General features: G+C 33.3%; 2 protein-coding genes across 2 annotated transcripts; both read right to left on the bottom strand.

Annotated features, from left to right (window-relative positions):
• Positions 1-4,095: 4,095 nt before the first annotated feature.
• Positions 4,096-12,251, bottom strand: LOC131849650 (mitogen-activated protein kinase 15). Its single transcript, XM_059199762.1, has 8 exons — positions 12,151-12,251; positions 11,461-11,844; positions 9,693-9,899; positions 8,658-8,798; positions 7,893-8,032; positions 6,981-7,179; positions 6,552-6,707; positions 4,096-5,027 (listed from the first exon to the last, which is right to left on the bottom strand). Exons 2-8 carry the CDS (start codon positions 11,787-11,789, stop codon positions 4,619-4,621), a joined length of 1,581 nt encoding a protein of 526 aa, XP_059055745.1. The 5' UTR covers positions 11,790-11,844; positions 12,151-12,251; the 3' UTR covers positions 4,096-4,618.
• A 4,416-nt stretch (positions 12,252-16,667) lies between these two features.
• LOC131849812 (plasminogen receptor (KT)) lies at positions 16,668-18,872 on the bottom strand. Its single transcript, XM_059199934.1, has 4 exons — positions 18,654-18,872; positions 18,214-18,344; positions 17,467-17,576; positions 16,668-16,853 (listed from the first exon to the last, which is right to left on the bottom strand). Exons 1-4 carry the CDS (start codon positions 18,732-18,734, stop codon positions 16,720-16,722), a joined length of 456 nt encoding a protein of 151 aa, XP_059055917.1. The 5' UTR covers positions 18,735-18,872; the 3' UTR covers positions 16,668-16,719.
• Positions 18,873-19,774: the final 902 nt, after the last annotated feature.

Raw genomic sequence — 19,774 nt, forward strand, 5'->3', positions numbered from 1 at the left:
TTCGTCTTTTAACCTCTGAAGTATGAAGTTCTGTCTGCCATATGCCTACTTTTTAAAACATTATTTATTCGTTTCGATATTCGTTTATAACGAATAATTAAAGCGGAATACATTCACAATCTCAATAAACAGATACACATAACACATTTGAGGCTAACGTTGTTTGGTCCCAAAATGTTAGAGACTGAAGAAATGAGTAGTCTATTCTATTGATGAAAAATGTAGCATAATAATGTTTATACGTTAAAAACATTAATAATGACTGAGTATTTAACATTTTAGAATCGTATCGACTGTAAACGATTAATAGTTGCTGATGGAAACCCAGTGGTTCGCAACTGCATGATTATAGAATAAAATAGAAAATCATTTACTCAAATAACGTTAATGAAGCACTTTTGAATAGTCATGACATTTTTTTTCAATTTACCGCTCATTCGGAAACCTGTCTCATCACTAGAAGAAAGAGCAATAACGTGTTGCTCTTTTAAATAACTTAGTTCATTACATTTTTAAGTTGAAGTGTGTGAATACAAACTACAAACTAACACTAATTCAATTAAATACTCAAATAGACAAAATATCAAATAACCAACTGGTTGATTAAGTAAATAAGAGTAAATCAGTCGTGTGTGGTGATCAGAACAGACCAGTCCCTACGATTCACAATTAACCGTAAAATAATCAATTTTATGTGTTAAAGAAGAATATTTAATATTATTATATATTCAATTCAATTTATTTATTTTATATGTGATATAAGAAACTATTACAACGGTACATATACAAACTCTTATAAAACAGGTATTATTTCATACGTAGCCACCAGATGTCTCAAAATAAAAAGTCTAATATACACAGGTACATATAAATTTTGCCTTCAGTTGTATATACTTTTGAAAAAGAAAAAAAAATTTTTGTGTTATAAATAATTTATACATTATACAGTTTTTGTAATAAGATATAAAAAAATAACAAAAAACAATTAAATTTAATTGCAAGATTTCCAAATTACAATTGGGAAATGCCTATCTTATCATCTTATTATCGCCAAAATACATATATATAAAAATCATCATATAGTAGGTACTTACTTTTAGTCTGAGCAATTCTTATTATACGCTTTTTATCGAATTAGTTATTGCCTTTTAAGTATGAGAGTTATATGACATGTTCGTGGCATGTAATGCGTAAGAATGAAGACAATATTTTAAAGAAGGTATATAAGGCCAGAAGAAGGCCGAAAAAAATTATGGGACTGTGTGAAAGATGACATGACAAGAGAGGGAGCAAATCACAAGATGACTCCGAACACAGATGAATGGAAGAAAAAAACATATTACGCCGACCACAAATGAATGGAATAAGAAGAAGCAGATGATGATCCTATAGCACGGCGATACGATCGCTGCTTGTCATGTTGGATTCAAATATTCTCGGCTATCTGTCAAATTACAATAATATGTAATTTGATTTTGATATTGCCTTTTATGAAGCCTTACGAAATACAATAAAACAAGTAATGTAAAAATTAGACATTAGGCAATGGGCCGCGTCAGCTAAAAACTCAATTAAAATAGACTCGCAATTAAGTTAATAAATAAGGCAATAATGAACTCGATAAGTAATATTAATAATACTATAATAGTAAGCAAATGATACATACATACATAGTTTTTAATCTTTCATGTTTATTTATATTGTTAACCGGGTCTTATCATGTATAATTTTATGGTAAATAAAGGTATTTACCACTCTCGACGTTTCGACTAGGTTGCACTAGCCGTGGTCACGAGCTGACTGAAGTAACAGCGAGCAGTTTTTTCAACTACCGTCACCAGATTGTCCAACGAAAGATCGTGGCACACAGCACTCACTCACCTTTATTTACCATAAAATTATTCATGTTAAGACCCGGTTAACAATATAAATAATGATGCATACATAATTATGATTAATAATGAGTAATGTTTAAAATTCTACATTGGATATTTTAAGGCAGTGAATAGATTGAATTTTCTTATTAATTCCATGCTAGTAATTAATATCTATATTAAGTATCAATTTTCAAAAACAATTTGGAATATTTCTAATAAATTGATTATACTAATCTTCAACTATAATCTATTAGAAATATAGGTATAATAAACCAATGGATCAGGCACATTTCGGTAAAATAACAATTCCGTGACATTGCAACGAGGTTACTGAATCGACATTCGATAGAAATATTTTTTATCGATATGTAAAGTTGCGTTAACGTTGCAAAGGTCCACAGGTTACATTCATCTTGGTACATCATTGTAATTATTCTACTACTAATAATATAAAAGTGAAAGTGTATATGTTTGTTACTCACTCACATCGTTCCCGCGTCCCATTCAACAATCGAAATTACGACAGCCTGAGCTGACGTTCGAATCCCTAGCGGTGCCCTCAGACTAAACTCATATCCGTCAGGCGGGGGTTGGCCTTCAGCCGCTCCATAAGTCCGTCCTTTGGTTTGGAGTGCCATCTGCACTCGCCCTCTTACGTCCGGTGAAGCTGTAAAGGCCAGCTGCGGCCAACAGCATTAGAATTAGAAAATAAAATCTTAAACCCCTACCGTAAAATACATTTACCTTCATACAAATTGCACTTTATACACAATTTTTCACTCAAGTGTAATATTAACTAATATAATTCTTTTAAACACACCTCAACTCAGTGTATCTAAAACATCAATTTACCTATGTGTCTGTAACTTTCTATAACATTATCTAAAACTCTTAAAAATATTGTCCTTGGACGGATTTCGTTACTTAATAATTTAAAACAAAAACTGACTAGGCAATTGATATAAAAACAAAAACAGAAAAATATAAAAATTTTATATATATACTAGTTAACCTGGCCACGTTGTTTCGAGTACATCGAAGTACTAATATCACTATTAAAAAATAGGGGTAGATAAAAGGGTAGAAGGATGATAGGGTTCTTCTACCATCAAATATCATCAATCATTTAGGGTCATATTTATTTTATATCTTGAATCTTAAAAAAAATACAATACAAACAACAAACAACACAACATAAACAAAAAATTCTGCAAAACAAAAAACTACAATATAGAGTGGTACCATCCTTATCAATTACGACCTACATAATATTTTTATAACACAAAATTTAATGGGATCGGTCAAGTCGTTTCGTAGAACTAGCGTGCGGGATCTTTCTCATTCCTTATGTCGATATTTACATGCATATTCTTTCCTGCGTGAAGACATATTCGCATGTAAGAGTGTACATGTAAAGACAGCTAATAATATTAATAGCATAGAGCTCAAACAAACTTGTAAATCACCTTTTGTCGGTAAGAAACTAGACTTTATGAACTAGTTGTTTAGATATAAAGAGTGTGATATGGCAGTGTTATTACAAGGTAAAGAGCCTAGATTCAATTTGGTTTCAAGTCTTATATTGCCAGTTCTTATAAAACATGGTATTAATTTCTCTATGGTTGAGTTTTTGTTTAATTGACGTTCAATCATAGTAATAAAGTTATTATTCTTGTGCTTCATAGTATATTTATTATATATTCATTTTGTCTATGATGATCAACGGCAAGGAATATACATTTATACCAGTTCTGTGAAAAAACAATAGATTATAGAAATAAATTAACGAATAAAGAGAAATAAAATAAACAATAAATTTTAACGCCAACATAATAAAAAATAACGAAAACATGAGTATAAAATATCTATAGCTAAAAACATTACTCCGGAATAACCATCCGGAGAAACTCATCTTTTGAAGTCTTTTAAAAGGAACTTAAAAATAAAATCAAGTTAATTGAGAACTAATTTTTTTGAAGTCGGTTAAAATAGACCAGTGTCTGACCGCAAATAGTTATTGCAACAAAAATCGAAACCGAATTTCGGCATCTACATATATTACGGTTGAAACCAACGCTGTTTTGAGGTATAATAGTATTCATTTATTGAGCTTTATTTATTAATGTAAGCATTATTTGTGTGATTGTTGAATTTACTTTAGTTCCAGGATGATAAATGGCTAACTGTCAACAGCCTAAATTAATTCAACGATGGACTTATTTCCTGCCATTTTGAAAAACATCCTCTGCGAAATGCGTAAGGTTATGTGTTATTATTTCGATAGTTGACAAATGCCTCTGACTACCCCACATAATAAACAAGTCGTGAAGATATATTTTCAGGCATATTAGACGCAGTTGCATCTATATCTTGACATTAATTATAATAATGTTAAGTGTTATGTTTGTCAGTAAAACACTTAAATTTTCAAAAACAAAGTGCTGATATTAATAAAAAGAATTGTCACATTTGACATTATGCAGACTTCAGTAATTACAGATTTAATAGCCAGAGAACTGGTGCAAGACAAGCTACTATATAAGTACAAAAGTTGGTGTATATAAAAGATCAATCTGAAAACATGAAAAATACACATACTGTAATGACAACATGTCCATGTATAAAATAATTTCCATACAGAATGTGAACAAGTGAAAAATCGAATTGAATACCTGCAAAAAAAATGTCATCAGCTCCTGGCCTATTACACTGAGATTCATCCCAATACACTGACCTCTACCTCATCGTATGCTTGTACGGAGATCCATCAACGCACTGGCCGTGATGACCCCATGTCTCTGATTCCTGAGTCCATAATCTGCATCACCGCCTATGGTAACCGTCGAGAATGACGTAGAGTTCCTCCTTTGTTGCATCTTCTTTCCGCTCATGAAGCCTTGATCTGATGGACTCTGGCGAGATACTGGCTGGAAGTAATCCCCTTGACAGCTCGTTTCGAGCCACTCGTGGTTATAAACTTTCGTGGCTCGAATGGGCTTGTTAATGATCTGTTCTGACCTATACTCCTTGAGTGGCTTCTTAGCGCGTGTTTTCTGGTCGGCTGAGACCGTCTTCGGATTATATTTTTCTGCTTCATGGGTGGACTTGGTGCTTTTGTTGGCGGTTGAAGGTGGGGGATGGGATTTGCTGCTGTAATTGTAAAAGGCTTTCTTAAGGGTCGGTAACGCGCACGTGACAGTGATGTTTTAGTCGTTCATAGGCTACGGCAACCATTCACCATCATGGTGTTTGTCATGGATTTGTCCATCACCAGGATGGTGTTTGTTTGCCATCATAGTTAAAAAAATGAGGTTTGTTTAAAACTATTAAACTAATTTTAAACTTAAGAGCATAAGTTTTAAACATAATTGAAGCTACTAAATTGCTACGACTTTTAAATAGTCACATTTTTTGAGATTCGGAACGCAGACTCATCACAAGAAGAATGAAGAAAAGTTACGTGTTGCTCTTTTAAATAAATGTTGTTCAAAATTACATTTTTAAGAATTTTGTGCAACACTGAATATCGATATTTCGAATATGACTTGGATCAAAAGACTCTTACTTCCAATGATCGGGAGTTCGACTACAAACATTTGTATTCATGAAGATGATTGTTTGTATCTGGGTGTTTATTATTTATTATGTACATATTTACAAAAAATAGTAAGTACCTATTTATAACTATAAGTATTTATATCACTAATACCTATAACTAACGTGACCATTTATTCTTTGACTCAAAACGGGACATTTATTTATATCAATTAATAGACAGTCAATAAAGGAAACAATTTATTAAATCTAATTCTTTAAAAAAAAAGTATTACCCCCGTAAAAAAGGAGATGTAACATATATAAAAGAATAATAATAATTAACTCTTTATTGTGTACACAAAATAAACAATAAGAAAATACAGTAAATAGAAAAGTAATTACAATAGGCAGTCTTCACGCTATATGCAGTCTCTTACAGACAACCTAGAGGAGAGGACGTATCGTCGATTAAATAGAAAAATGTCATTTTTAAAAATTAGAAGCTAGAATTGCCACCTTTTATAAGTCAATTAAATTAATCACGCCGTCTTAATCATTATCTAAATACTTTTAAAATGATATATGATACTTCTTTGTGAATTTAAAACTTTAAAGGTAAAAATAATTTAAATTAATTTAAAAACTTTAATTGCTTGTCTACAAGACAATATAAAAATGGCACGTTTTTTTATATTCACCTTAATTATCAACAATAATCTACATCACAACCGGCCCGCTCGACTAAACATATTTTCACCGAGTTTCCAAAAACGGGACAATTTTGCGTCCCAGAGTTAATTTCGGGGACACCGGGACTTGTTGTTATAAAAAGGGACAGTCCCGTTTAAAACGGGACGTCTGGTCACGTTACCTATAACACAAGCTCTGCTTAGCTTGGGACTAGATGTCGCTGAATTGTAGCTTGTTGTTGTAGACATTGTTAACTGTCTATGTTTTGGTGAACGTAACGCTTTACATTACGTTTAGCATATTTTTAATCCAACGTAGCTAAAAGCGTGCCGTTTTTTTATATAATATCGGTATTTGCTTCACCTGAGAGTCAGTCAGTAATATCAAAAAAGTTTTTTTTTTATGTATTGGATGATGCTCTTCTATTCTATTCTTAAATTAACTTACGCGTGCATCTTCTTCAATTGGCCGTTTGAATTGGATCCTTTAGCCATGATGCTGTATAGCTTGTTCCTATAGTCATCTACGGACACTTGTTTGTCGTCTCTGAGTGGTAACAGCACATCTGATGGTAGGGTCGGCTCGTCTCGCACACGGTGGAATCTACCAGAAATCAAATATTTAGATAAGGATTTCAAATTTTTTTTATCGAGGTAGACTTTCAACTGCCTAGCAACTTCCTTTATAAGCTGTGTTTCGGCAGTAGTGTTAGGTTTCATATTGATATTGGAGAGGAATCCGATAGTTAATGAATATTAAGGGAAGGTAGTTTCATTATTGCTCGGTATCGTTGAACTAGTTGGGTGTGTGTGTGGTGTAAAATAAATAAAAACAGAAAATCTCTTATTTCGATGTTTGGTAAGAGAATGCACTCACTTCCCAACATATTCATGGTCCAATGCCCTTTCAGCACTAAGTCTTTTAGCTGGATTGAAGACTAGAAGCCTCTGGACCAGGTCGGCTGCATCGCGTGGAGCACAAGACAGCATGGCGGCGAGCGAGGTTCCACCATTAGCTGACGCCGCCTGTTCCCTGATTAATGAGGAGCCATAGCCGCTACATACCGCTGATATATCTGCATAAAGGAAGAATTGAACAAAGAAGAAACATTCTTTATTAAAATTAAAATAAATGTAAGAACTTCTGAATGGTCATACTTTTTTAATATACCGCTCATTCGGAAAGCTGTGTGAACACAAGAAAATCGAGCAATAATATATTTTTTTTATATGATAGTGACAAACAAGCGTAAGGCCCATATAGTAAATGGTTACCGCGGCCTATGGACGCCTGAAATACCAAGAGTGTCACGTGCGTGTTGCCGACCCTTAAGAAACTTATCCTTCTTGAAAAAACCCCATTGATTTGTATATATATTGTATGTATATGTATTGGTATGTATAGGTATATATATATATATATATATATATATATAAATATACGTTCACGCAATATATTATTGCAAAGTGGGTAACAGTGTCCCATCTATTATTGTATTTTGTAAGAAGGATAAAATATATGTTCAATCTTTGAATGAATAATGATCATTTGACGCCATCCCATTACACACCAAACATTTTCCCGATTTCTATGGCATCAAGATATATTAATTACCTTTGACAATTCACACAGCACCATCTGGTTCCATGCTAAGCTGTACTTATATTATGGGTACTAAATAACTGATAGAGATACTTACATACATAATATATGTAGAAAACGCCCATACAAACAATCACACTTTATACAACTGTACCGATACCTTCACAATTCTAATTGAAAAATTACCTTCAGATGATGGTTTGGGTAGAGTCGCCATAATCCGTTCTATCTGGTTGACGGTAGAAGTTCCAGGAAATAGCGGTTTTCCGATTAGCATTTCCCCCAATATGCAACCGAGTGACCACATGTCGATACCTTTTGTGTAGCTGAAAAAAAAACATACTTTTTATTAGAATCTAAAAATCCATTTAAAAAGGTGCTGTCACCAAAATAGTTCAGTAATACGATTGAAAAAGACAGTGCTATAATTTTTTATGTAATACAAATAGACTAAAAGTAAACGGCCCACTTGATGGTAAGTGGTAACTGTCGCCCATATACATGAACTGCACTACGGACCTCACGATATCATGTGACGCCCGTGATATCCATCATATATTGGCATTTCAGGAGACTAAAATGTTATACATATGCTGTAATTTCACTGCCTCAATGCGACGTTTAATACATATATATATTTAACTGTAGGAGCCAAAAGAATAGCAGTGATACACACTTATCTGTTTATTTATGATGACTTGGTTGCCTTTTCACTTCTGCCGCACATAAAGCTTCTTAATTATGCTATGTGCTTTTAGTTGGTTAATAAAGAACTTATCTATCTGTACTGTTCGTCTTCCTTCTTCTTTAATTATCGCCTCTTAAACACACACAGCTGTTCTCACTCGCCGCTCGCTGCATAATGGTTTCATGACACCAACAGTGTGCGCTAGAGACGAAATAATGCCTCCTTCTCTTTCCCACATACACAACAATCAATGTTACACTTACTTCTTGCTAGCGATAAGTATCTCCGGCGCGCGATACCACCTGGTCGCGACGTAGTCAGTTAAACAGGGGTCGGCTCCGTCTTCCCCACCCGAGTACATACTGGACACAGACCGAGCCAGTCCAAAGTCAGCCAGCTTCACCCTGGTACAACATTTTGTTAGGGGTTTTTCCTTACACTTGTTTGATAAATTTTAATTACAATGTTGCGATATAGGGGGAAGGGGGTGAGGAGCGATGGACTAATTAGTTCACATTACTTCACATTAGTAATATGAACTAATTACTCCATCGCTAGTAAGGTACCAAATCAGGTTGAACTCCGCTCGGTGCGCTTGACAATGAATTTGTCTTGATGGGCCATCTAACGTGACTTCATGCTCATCCTATCATCCTCCACTGATGCCTTGCCAATATAAACCGTTACCGCAGGCAGATGCACTATTAATAATAAGTGTAATGGAATGAAAATTCTCAATTTTGCTAATTTATCTACTCCTTCATCCCTCGCAACTATTCTTGTTATGATTAATACCTGTAACTTCTCTTGATACTGTAGCGCGGTGGTTATTCTTACCTCTGTTGTGTTATATATTATGAGATTATGTGTTTATTGTTTATGTAGGTAGTGAGTATACAAGTGTAATGTATACTATTTATTGTACATGACTAAGTTTATTACATTTTATTTTACATTATTACATTACATTCGACGCGAAATTGAAAGGTGGACTGACTTTACACTCAATTTAAATCTATGTTATGTGGAGATGTAAACTAATGGAAGGGTGTCGAGTGTTGACAGAAATTTTATAGCGGAATTGTAACATGGACTGACTTTACGCTCAACTTAAATCTATGTTATGTGGAGACGTAAATTAATGCAAGGGTGTTGAGTTTTGACAGAAATTTTACAGCGGAATTGTAACGTGGACTGACTTTATACTGAACTTAAATCTATGTTATGTGGAGAGGTATTAATGGAAGGGTGTCGAGTGTTGACAGAATTTTTTTACAAGTGTAGGCACAATGTCATACCTGCAAGCGCTGTCTATAAGAACATTACTAGGCTTCTGATCTCTGTGTATTACGTTGCCGGAATGTATGTACTTTGTTGCTTTCAACATCTGGTACATAATGTACCGCTTGTGTATGTCTTTGAGTATGTTCCCGCGCTTTATCACATTGTGCAAATCTGTCTCCATATATTCGAAACCGAGGTAGATATCGCGGTTGTTCAATGCTCTGTAATTAATAATAATAATAACCATGGAAAATTCTAGAGATATCTAGTCTTAAGCTAAGCAAAGCTCGTGTTATGGGTACTAGATAACAAACAAATACTTTTTAACTTATAAAAATATAATATAATACATAATATACATAAAAACACCCAGATACAAACAATGATACTCATAAATACAAATGTTTGCATCGTGCGAGGAATCGAACCCGCGACCATCGGAAGTAAGGCGGTGTGCTATGCATTATACCTCCCGTAGTATGTCGTATGCATTGCCATTTCTGCAGACCAGTTACCTAGGTAGACCTCTGCGTGAATCCTTAGCCTCGCCAAGCAGCTTGTATTATATATATTTTGGGTTGAAGTGTAAGATAAGTTTTCCAAGAAGGTTTCTTAAGGGTAGAACGCGCACGTGACACCTCTGGTGTCTCAGGCGTTCATAGGGTACGGTAACCGTTTACCATCAGATGGGCCGTATGCTTGTTTGCCATCAACGTAGTATAAGAAAAAGATAGGCCCGAAATGACAGAAATACATTTTTTATCAATACATACAGAATGTATTATATTTATAATGTACTAGCTGACCACGCGAACTCCGTTGCGCCTCAAAATTAAATATGTGAAACGTTTTTTGAAGTTTAGTTAAACAATAAATTTCTGAATGCACCCTGTTTGAAAGATATCAGCTGCTTGTATGGAAAATACGGGGAAATATAAGTGTTGTTTTCACTATTTTACATGCAATTTCTTCATATTTTGTAACCGTTTAAAACTTCCCTGGACTTCCACGAATATTTCAAGATTAAAATTTTCCAAATCGGTTCAGCCGTTCTGGAGTTTTAGCGAGACTAACGAACAGCAATTCATTTTTATATATATATAGATATACCCATACATTTTTTGAATGAGAATCGTTAAAGATTTAAGTCGGTTTTTTCGGTCCTGAACACATACATAATTTAGGTATTCATTTCATAAATCTATACATATAAATAAAATTGGAGTGTCTGTTTGTAATAGATATTGAAATAACCGATTTTAATACAAGCATATGAATATAAATACATCAATATAACATTTTTTTACAATTATTGTCTGTGTCTGTTTGTTCCGGCTAATCTCTGAAATGGCTGTACCGATTTTGACGGAACTCTTTTTGGCAGGTAGCTGATGTAATAAGGAGTAACTTAGGCTACTATTATTTTGGAACTGTGTCTGTTTGTTCCGGCTAATCTCTGAAATGCCTGTACCGATTTTAACGGGACTTTTTTGGCAGGTAGCTGATGTAATAAGGAGTAACTTAGGCTACTTTTATTTTGGAAAAATCTTTTATTTTAGAAAATAAAGTTAAATTCCACGCGTGCGAAGTCGCGGGTACAGCTAGTTCGTCATAAACTTTAATGCCTAAAAAGGCCACGATGAGCTAACGAACCAGACTTCATACTCATCATCCTCCACTGGTGCCTCGTTAGCGCAGGCGAGGGCAACATTCTATAATCAACCCTTAAAAAAAATAAATATATACCTATTTGTAGTTATGAAAATTCCATTATATACATACCTATGAATACTGTGCAACTTCACAATATTGGGATGATTGCGGAATGACTGTAGAAATATGATCTCCCTGAACGTTCTCTGCGCATCAGTCTGATTACGGAAGGCGTCAAATATTTTTTTAATAGCGACCACATCCTTTGTTTTCTTATCTGCAGCCTTCCAAACGATTCCATACGCACCTTTACCCAGTCTTTTTTTAATATCAAATCTCTTTAAAATGTGCTCATCTATTTCGGACATGTTTTTCTCTGGACTCTTCTTTTGAACTTGCTTTGGTATGCCATCCTTTTTGCGTTCGTCCTTCTTGACGATTTGCTGGCTATAGTTCATTAGTAAGTATTTCAAAACGACAGAATCTTAAGCTATCCAACAGTCGAATTTGGAACTAAAATGGAACGTTTAAATATTAGCATTTTGCCGACTGGAAAGCGAACGTCGGATATACCTATATCGTGATTAGCAGATAAAATGTAAATTTCGGTTCATATCGTTTCTAATTTGAATATGAGGCATGAGCGTGACGCCGATCATTTTAAAATATTGATTATAATAAACGCTAAGCAACCGTAAACAGATCAATAGCACTCCATCTCCGAAAGTGTCATCACTACAATAAAACTGTCCCTACAAGAAATATCCAAGAATGGACTTATAATATTATAAAACTTACCATAAAATACAACATACACACCTTTTAAACAACATGTTTGTTACACAATGAATTAAACAATCGTTTTTGAGTAGATATTGCGTTAAATGCACGCTCAAGATTTCCAGTCCACCGAATTTCATTTGTTTACGGCGGTGGCCGATTTAAACAACTATTGGTTACCAGGGTAACTGCAAATGTCAACTTAGTACTGGGACATTGATATGACAACAAATATATATGTAGATTGTGTAATCGATAAGAATGGAATTATCGATTGATTTGATGATTCATTTTTAATAAGGTAGCGTCTGAGAACGTTTTCGAGTCATAGAGAGTAAATATTTAATACTACGTAAACCGCGCATCTTCGTCTGCCTCACACTTACTAATTGTCATATACTGGCCACCAGTCGCTAGTTCGAATATTTTATAATATGAAATATTTCTATTTGACATATGTCCATAATTTTCTATTCTAATAAATTAACTTATGTAAATACAGGTATTTTATAAATTGGCGACGATGTCAACTATCGATATAAAAAAATTTAAGAAAACACGAGCCTCGCTACGGGGTTTACCGACAAAATTAGAAAATTATATAACCACTAACGAAACAATCCCTCAAGAAGAAATTCAGTCAAGACTTCAATCGCTTCAAGAAACATTACGAAAACTACAAGAAATTCAACATGATATCGAAACAGAATCACCAGAAGAACAACTTAATGAAGAAATAGAGAATTTTATATTAATCATAATATTTTGCCCAATTTACATATCTTATTGAATTATAGTCTGTGTTATTCTGATGTATAAGCTGAAAAGTTTAATCAAAATCCGTTCAGTAGTTTTTGCGTGAAAGAGTAACAAATATCTATCCATACACATAACGTTTGTAATACAAGCTGTGCCCGCTGTTTTGCTCGTGTTAAATTTCAATAAAAAATTTAGCCCATGTGTTATTCTGATGCATAAGCTATATTCCTGTAAAGCTTCATCAAGCAAAAAAAAATATTTAACGTGAAAGAAATTAACATCCATACATATCTACTCACAAACTTTCACGTTTATAATATTATTAAGATATAGAGCAGTGCAGAATATTTTAATAAAATTATGCATAAAAAATCATATTGCTTGTGTTATTTGTCTATAGTCCTACTGAATATTAAATTAGGTAGATATGGTCGAATTTCGGCCACTAAGGGATCACTAGTTAAAGTGTTAACAATTCATTTTTTCATTATAACGTGTATTCGTAATGTTGCCATAAATAATTAATAACAATAAACATTTTATGCATCTCAAACAAAATAAATACACATGTAATAACGAAGTAAAATTTATTAACATCAATTCAAATTTACAAAAACAATTACCCCAAAACAACAATTTACATCGTAAAATTTTAATTATTGAATAAGATTTTTATTTGTCTATCAATACTACAGTTTGACTTGGCTTTAGTTTTAAAATTACTACTAGGTACTTAAGACTTGGAATAACGTGTTTCAAATAATTTAAATTTTATCTATACAGCCTTATTAATATAGTCTATGGAAATTTATCGAATGAAAGTAATCTGCCAGAATGATGATAGAGTAATTAAACTTATACAATAAACATAAATATAACAAATTAACAACAAATACCCTATTTATTTTAAATTTCACAACTGATATTAATAACCAAGGAAAAATCACATAACGCCATCTAGTCCCAAAATAAGAAGAGATTGCACTATGGGCACAAACCAAGTGACAGAAATACATTTTTTTGTTGTAAGCACAGGTATCATATACATCGAAAACACTCACACTAATACAAACATCAATACTCGTGAATACAAACGTTTGTATTGAGCGAGAATCGAACCCGCTACCATCGGTAGAAAAGCAGTGCTACACCACTAGACCAACGAGGCCGATACACAATATTTTTATATATATAACTGTGGAAATACTTTTATTTCTAGATTCGTTTACAATAATCGCTGTATAACAATCAAATAAGATAAAAAATATTCAAAACATGATTTTAAATGATAAAAGTATATATCAAATTCTTAAAAGTAAACTAAACAATAATTTATACGTACAATTAGGAAAAATCAAGGGTTCTTATTTATAACTCTTTATTGTACCTTAAACCACCTTTCTAACCACGTTAAATTTATTTTTATTGAGTCTTCGATATTTCGGCAGTGTTTCAACCGCCATGATCACGGGTAAACTGAAGAGCAGCGGGTAAATTTAAAACACGTTCACACGTGTTCGTTTGTTGCTACTATTAAAACTCGCTCGATATTCATCTCGGCAAACTATACTCACAGTATCTTCACGTATTCTTAATACAGTTTATTGAGGGGAAGGAAATTGTTAGTAAAGTGGTCTAATGCTAGCAATGTACCATGGCAGATTAACCTACACGCGGTTCTCTCTGGAAAACATCGTGATAAATTCCTGGCTCATTTGTCACGATGGGCTAACTGACCTGATCTCATACTCATCTTATCCTACACTGGTGCTCTGCCTGCGTAGCCCGGGAGAAAGCACAATTATCTGTGATTTTTCCTAATTGTACGTATAAATATTGACCGCTTCAAATTTAAAACAGTGGATAACAATTTTTACTTAAGAAATTATATTTCAATAAACGAAACAATAAAATATATAAACTCTTCATTTTAAATATTAAAATGAAGAAAATAATTCATTTACATAATTAAATATTAAGCGTACATTTAACCTACCATGCTATGACTTAATAGACTAATCTAAATGCATAAGGTTTTTCGGACTACTCCAATGTTGTTGTCCGCAGATGGCCTTTACAGCTTCACCGGACCATAAGTGGGCGAGTGCAGATGGCTCTCCAAACCCGCGGAAGGACTTATGGAGCGGGTGAAGGCCGACTCCCGCCTGACGGATACGGCTTTTGTCTGAGGGCACAGGGCTAGGGGTTCGAACCTTGGCTCAGGCCGTCGTAATATCGATCCCCGTTTGAATTGGACAGGGGAACGATCGGAGAGGCGACCGGGGTGGAGCACTCGAGCGCGCGCAGTCGCCCGTTTGATTGCGCGGTATGATGTGTTTGGGGTCGTCGTCTTTGCCGGCGAGAACGGTGTCGTGTGTGTGTGTATAAAAATGTGGTCGGGACGGAACGAGCGGACCCGTGGGGAGATTAACTGCCATTATAAGGTCGTCGGGATAGAGAGGGTGGACTCACTGCCTCCTCTGAGTTATAGACCGTTTTGTCTCGTTCATTACTTTTAAATTTAATTATTAGCAGCAATTGTATTAGTTTATATTTGAGACAAATAAAGATGATGATTATTATTATTATATGTGTGGTTAGACTAAAAATAGAAGTTCCTAAAATTGAAATAGTAAAGGTACATTAAAATATTTTATATAGACATTAAGAAAGAGTTCATAACATCTTATTATAATAATGACTAATTTATTGTATCGCATTACATAGACAGTGAGAACTAAGAAAGCGATCGATCATGCAAGGAGCTGCTTTTTTAGCATTTCGAGCCTCACGTGATCAAAGAACGGTCCCTAATTCAGGGGTCTCCAAATAATGGCCCGCGTTGTGATTAATATATTACTAATATATAAAAAGATTGAATTGAATAACAAGAAGGTAATTTGTTACTTCATAAAAGTAATGTCTTGGACTAATCTTATAATATTCTCGTTACTATTACATATAATAAAATCGTAAAATTGTGACGAGACGAAAATTGTTTGTGTTGTTTCACGCTTAACTCCTATTGGTGGTAGCGTAATGGTTAGCAGCCTAGGCCACTCACAAATAATGTGGCTGTAGATAAGTCAAAGAATTTTCTAAATCGGATCAGTAGGTCCATAAATTACCTCCTGAAACCTCACAAACTTCGTTTTTCCCTAATATTATTGTAGTATAGAAAACTTAGTAATATTCTCTCTGCAGAACAGTAAAATTAGCAGCACCACTGCAACTAAAATCTATTGTGGTAAAGTTATAACAATAATGTTGCAAGCAAGTGACAAAAGCTACTGGTCCTGCGCCCTCATTTCTGTCTGAAAAAATATAACCACTTTTTTTCCCATGTCAGGGAAAGGCAAAAGGACTCACTCCATAATGCCATTGTCTTCGTTGGCATATAATCAAGTAATAGACGTTTATTTTTTATTTAATTGAATTTTAAATTCGATTTTCAAACCTTGGGCGTCTTAAAATAATTTGCTGCAAGCCCCGCGCTGGCCTATTCTGGCACGTGTATTTTTTTTAATCTAGCATTTACTATTTTTCACTACTCTTATAAAACTGCCATTTCACTACCAATTGGTGAAGGCACACATATGAACAAATTAATTAAGGAACCATTAATAAATTACGTCACACCTTGTCACAGTTGGTCACACTTGTGAGACTCGCCGCGTACTTATGACATAGACGGGAAATTTGATATTTCAATTATTTTCGTTAATAGATCTAATTTAGTGTTTTAATACTTAGATACATTAATTTAGGGACTTTGTCACACTTTGTCGACCTCCTTCCCCTTAAAGTGTGACATAATTAATTAATGGCCCCCAATAAGAGTGTTTCACATTAGAGAAGTGGAGGGTGAATCTTCTTCTTCTCTTCTGTTTCCATAACGCCTTGGTCTATTGAAGACGGCGATGGCAGACCACAAGGCCACTCCAACGAGTCTGCTTCATGAGTCATAATATGCTCAGCTTCCACTAAAATTAGAAAAGAGTTATAAAAATTAACTAGCTGACCCATTACTAGCAATTATTAACTAGCAAACTCCATTCCCCCTCAAAATTAAATATGTCAAAGGTTTTTTGAAGTTTGAAGTTCTGCAATATATTTCTGAACGAACCCTGACAGGTATCAGCCATTTGTATGGTAAAATAAAATTATTGTGTTTACTATTTTACATGAAATTTCTTCATATTTTATCACAGTAAAAACCTTCCCTGGACTTCCACGAATATTTCAAAACTAAAATTAGCCAAATCGGCTCAGCATTTGCATTTGCTAGCATTGACTTCGCCGGCGTGGAATTTCATTTAATTTTTAATTTAATTTCTAAAATAAAAGTAGCCTAAGTTAAGCCTACATCACCTACCTGCTAATAAAAGTACCGTCAAAATAGGTCCAGCCATTTCAGAGATTAGCCAGAACAAACAGACAGACTGACAAAAATTGTAACCGTGTTTATTGTATACCACATTGTATGCCATATGCATGTAGTAAAAAATGGTTATTTCAATATTACAAACACAGACACTCCAATTTTATTTATATGTATAGATTTAAAATAAAAATTTCTTAGGATGCTGTACTCACTTCTGATCCTATGTATCTTGTTGCCATAAGCAAGGTCCCAGTAATATAATGTCACAAAAGTCAATGGTATCAGTGGAAATAGAAGATAGGACCTCTTTGTTCTTCGGAAACTGAAAGTAAGAACACGAGTTGTATTTTTAAGGATGTTCATAGAATGGTGTACCTGCCTACACTATCAGTGTATATTGGGGCTAATTGGGGTTAAATAGTTTACCCCCTTAAAAGGTAATACATATAAAAAAGTGTAGAATCAATACATAGTAAAAAATTAACTCACTGTTAGTCCATCCCTATGTATGCTTAAATCTTTAAAGCTATGCAACAGATTTAGTAGTGGCATTTTTTAATGTATAGAAAATAAAACAGGAAATTGTTATGATAGTCATAACAATTCCCTGTTTTTTTTACATTAGGTACTCGCCCTGGCTTCGCACAGGTATACATGTATTATATATATATATAAACCTTCTTCAAAAGTGCTTAAAATAAGTTTATTTGAATAAAGGATTTTCTATTCTATTCTTGAATCACTCTATCAGTTAAAAAAAACCGCTTCAAAATCCATTGTTTAGTTTTAAAGATTTAAGCATACATAGAGACGGATAGACAGCAACAGTGACTTTGTTTTATACTATATAATGATTTTAAGGGTTTTTGTATAAAAATATGCTTAATAACATGCTCTATACTATTATGATTTATAGATCTATCTTTTTTTTATGAAGTATGGATAGGATATTAACTTACCCAGTATACAAACCACCAGCAGCCGTAACATAAAATGTAGTAAACCATAAACAAAAGTCTCTATTTTTAGCTATTTGCATTGCCATTTGACGCTCCTGTATCTGGTATTGCAACTGAATCTGTCTCTCCATCTAAAATACAACGAAATATCACATAAATAACATATTTATTTGAAAACAAAAACTATAAACTAATTTAGATAAAAAAAATAAAAAAAAAATACACATTTACAGATTATTTCCTACTCTACTCGAGAAATTATATGGTATTTTATTTTAGTAAATTTTGTATTTAAAATTAAATATAAATAAATTAAAGTATATATAATAAAATTAATCGCCCAAATCTATAACATTTTTATTATTATTTTAAAGTACCTTAAGTATAACTCAAATAAATTCGAGGACAAGTACATTTATTTTATATAATAGAACACTTACCCTTATTTTACTCATGGACTGAATAAATTCTTGATTTTTTTTAAAGTTCTCTTCCATATTAATGCTTATTAAATTCCCCATATTAAATATTTAAAATTTGCTGTAAGTGTTATAATACCAAAAGGGCAAACAACGCCCTTGATCCAAATAAATAAGAATATAAGAAGAAATTAAGTATATAACTTAAATCTGAATACTGTTATGTGCCTGTGCCTTAATCCCTACTCTACTCTGATAAATGTCGTGTAGTGCTGTCAATCAATGTTATTTAATTTTTTTCTCGATTTTATCATTGACAATTTAATTCAGAATAATTAGTGTACCCTATTTTTTAAACTACTCTAATACAATTGGACACATTCGATGGCTTTAAAAGATCAGCGTCACCGAACGATATGGGGCCGAGTGGGAAAGGGCGGTAGGATGTAAAGAACAACTGAAGACCAATTCCTGCCTGCCTGACAAATACGAATTTAATTAAAGGGTCAAAAATCATTACTATTGGTTCCAACCTCTCTTCAATCCGATGTAGTTATGTATATTTACCGTTGTATATTTATACCTTTTGACTGTTTTTTATTATTTTTAATAAAAAAAATAATTTTGTGATTTAGTTTTATCTTTATTAAGTTTCAAAAAAATATTTTTGTAACATACAATCATTTCATAGAATATTATATTTCGCAACAATATTATCATTACCTTGCCTTCATTATATTACTTAAAACCGGCGCAGTATGTCATTTTCTTCCATTGGTTCTGTAATAAGTAGCATAGTATATATTTTGCAGCCTACATTAATTTATATGAAGAATAAAAAGATGATATGTGTTAAAATGTTATATAAATTATAATATATTGAAGACTAAAACACTATCTCGTCATACACATAATTATCATCATACATATAATAAGTCACTGCAGAACAATATTTTCAACGGATCCCTATTGTCCGTCATATCTCAGTTAACTATTCTTTTATCCTTAGTTCTTTATCATAACAAGATATTTGTCAACTAGATCGATAAATCGATTATTATAAAATCTTGATTAAAGATCAAGTGTGTGACGCACTATTATTTATGACAGATGTGTCAATGTAATTTTCCCGCCATCAGTCA

This window comes from Achroia grisella, unplaced genomic scaffold (assembly GCF_030625045.1).
Source record: "Achroia grisella isolate CSIRO2021 unplaced genomic scaffold, CSIRO_AGI_Agris_v1 utg660, whole genome shotgun sequence".
Classification (NCBI taxonomy): domain Eukaryota; kingdom Metazoa; phylum Arthropoda; class Insecta; order Lepidoptera; family Pyralidae; genus Achroia; species Achroia grisella.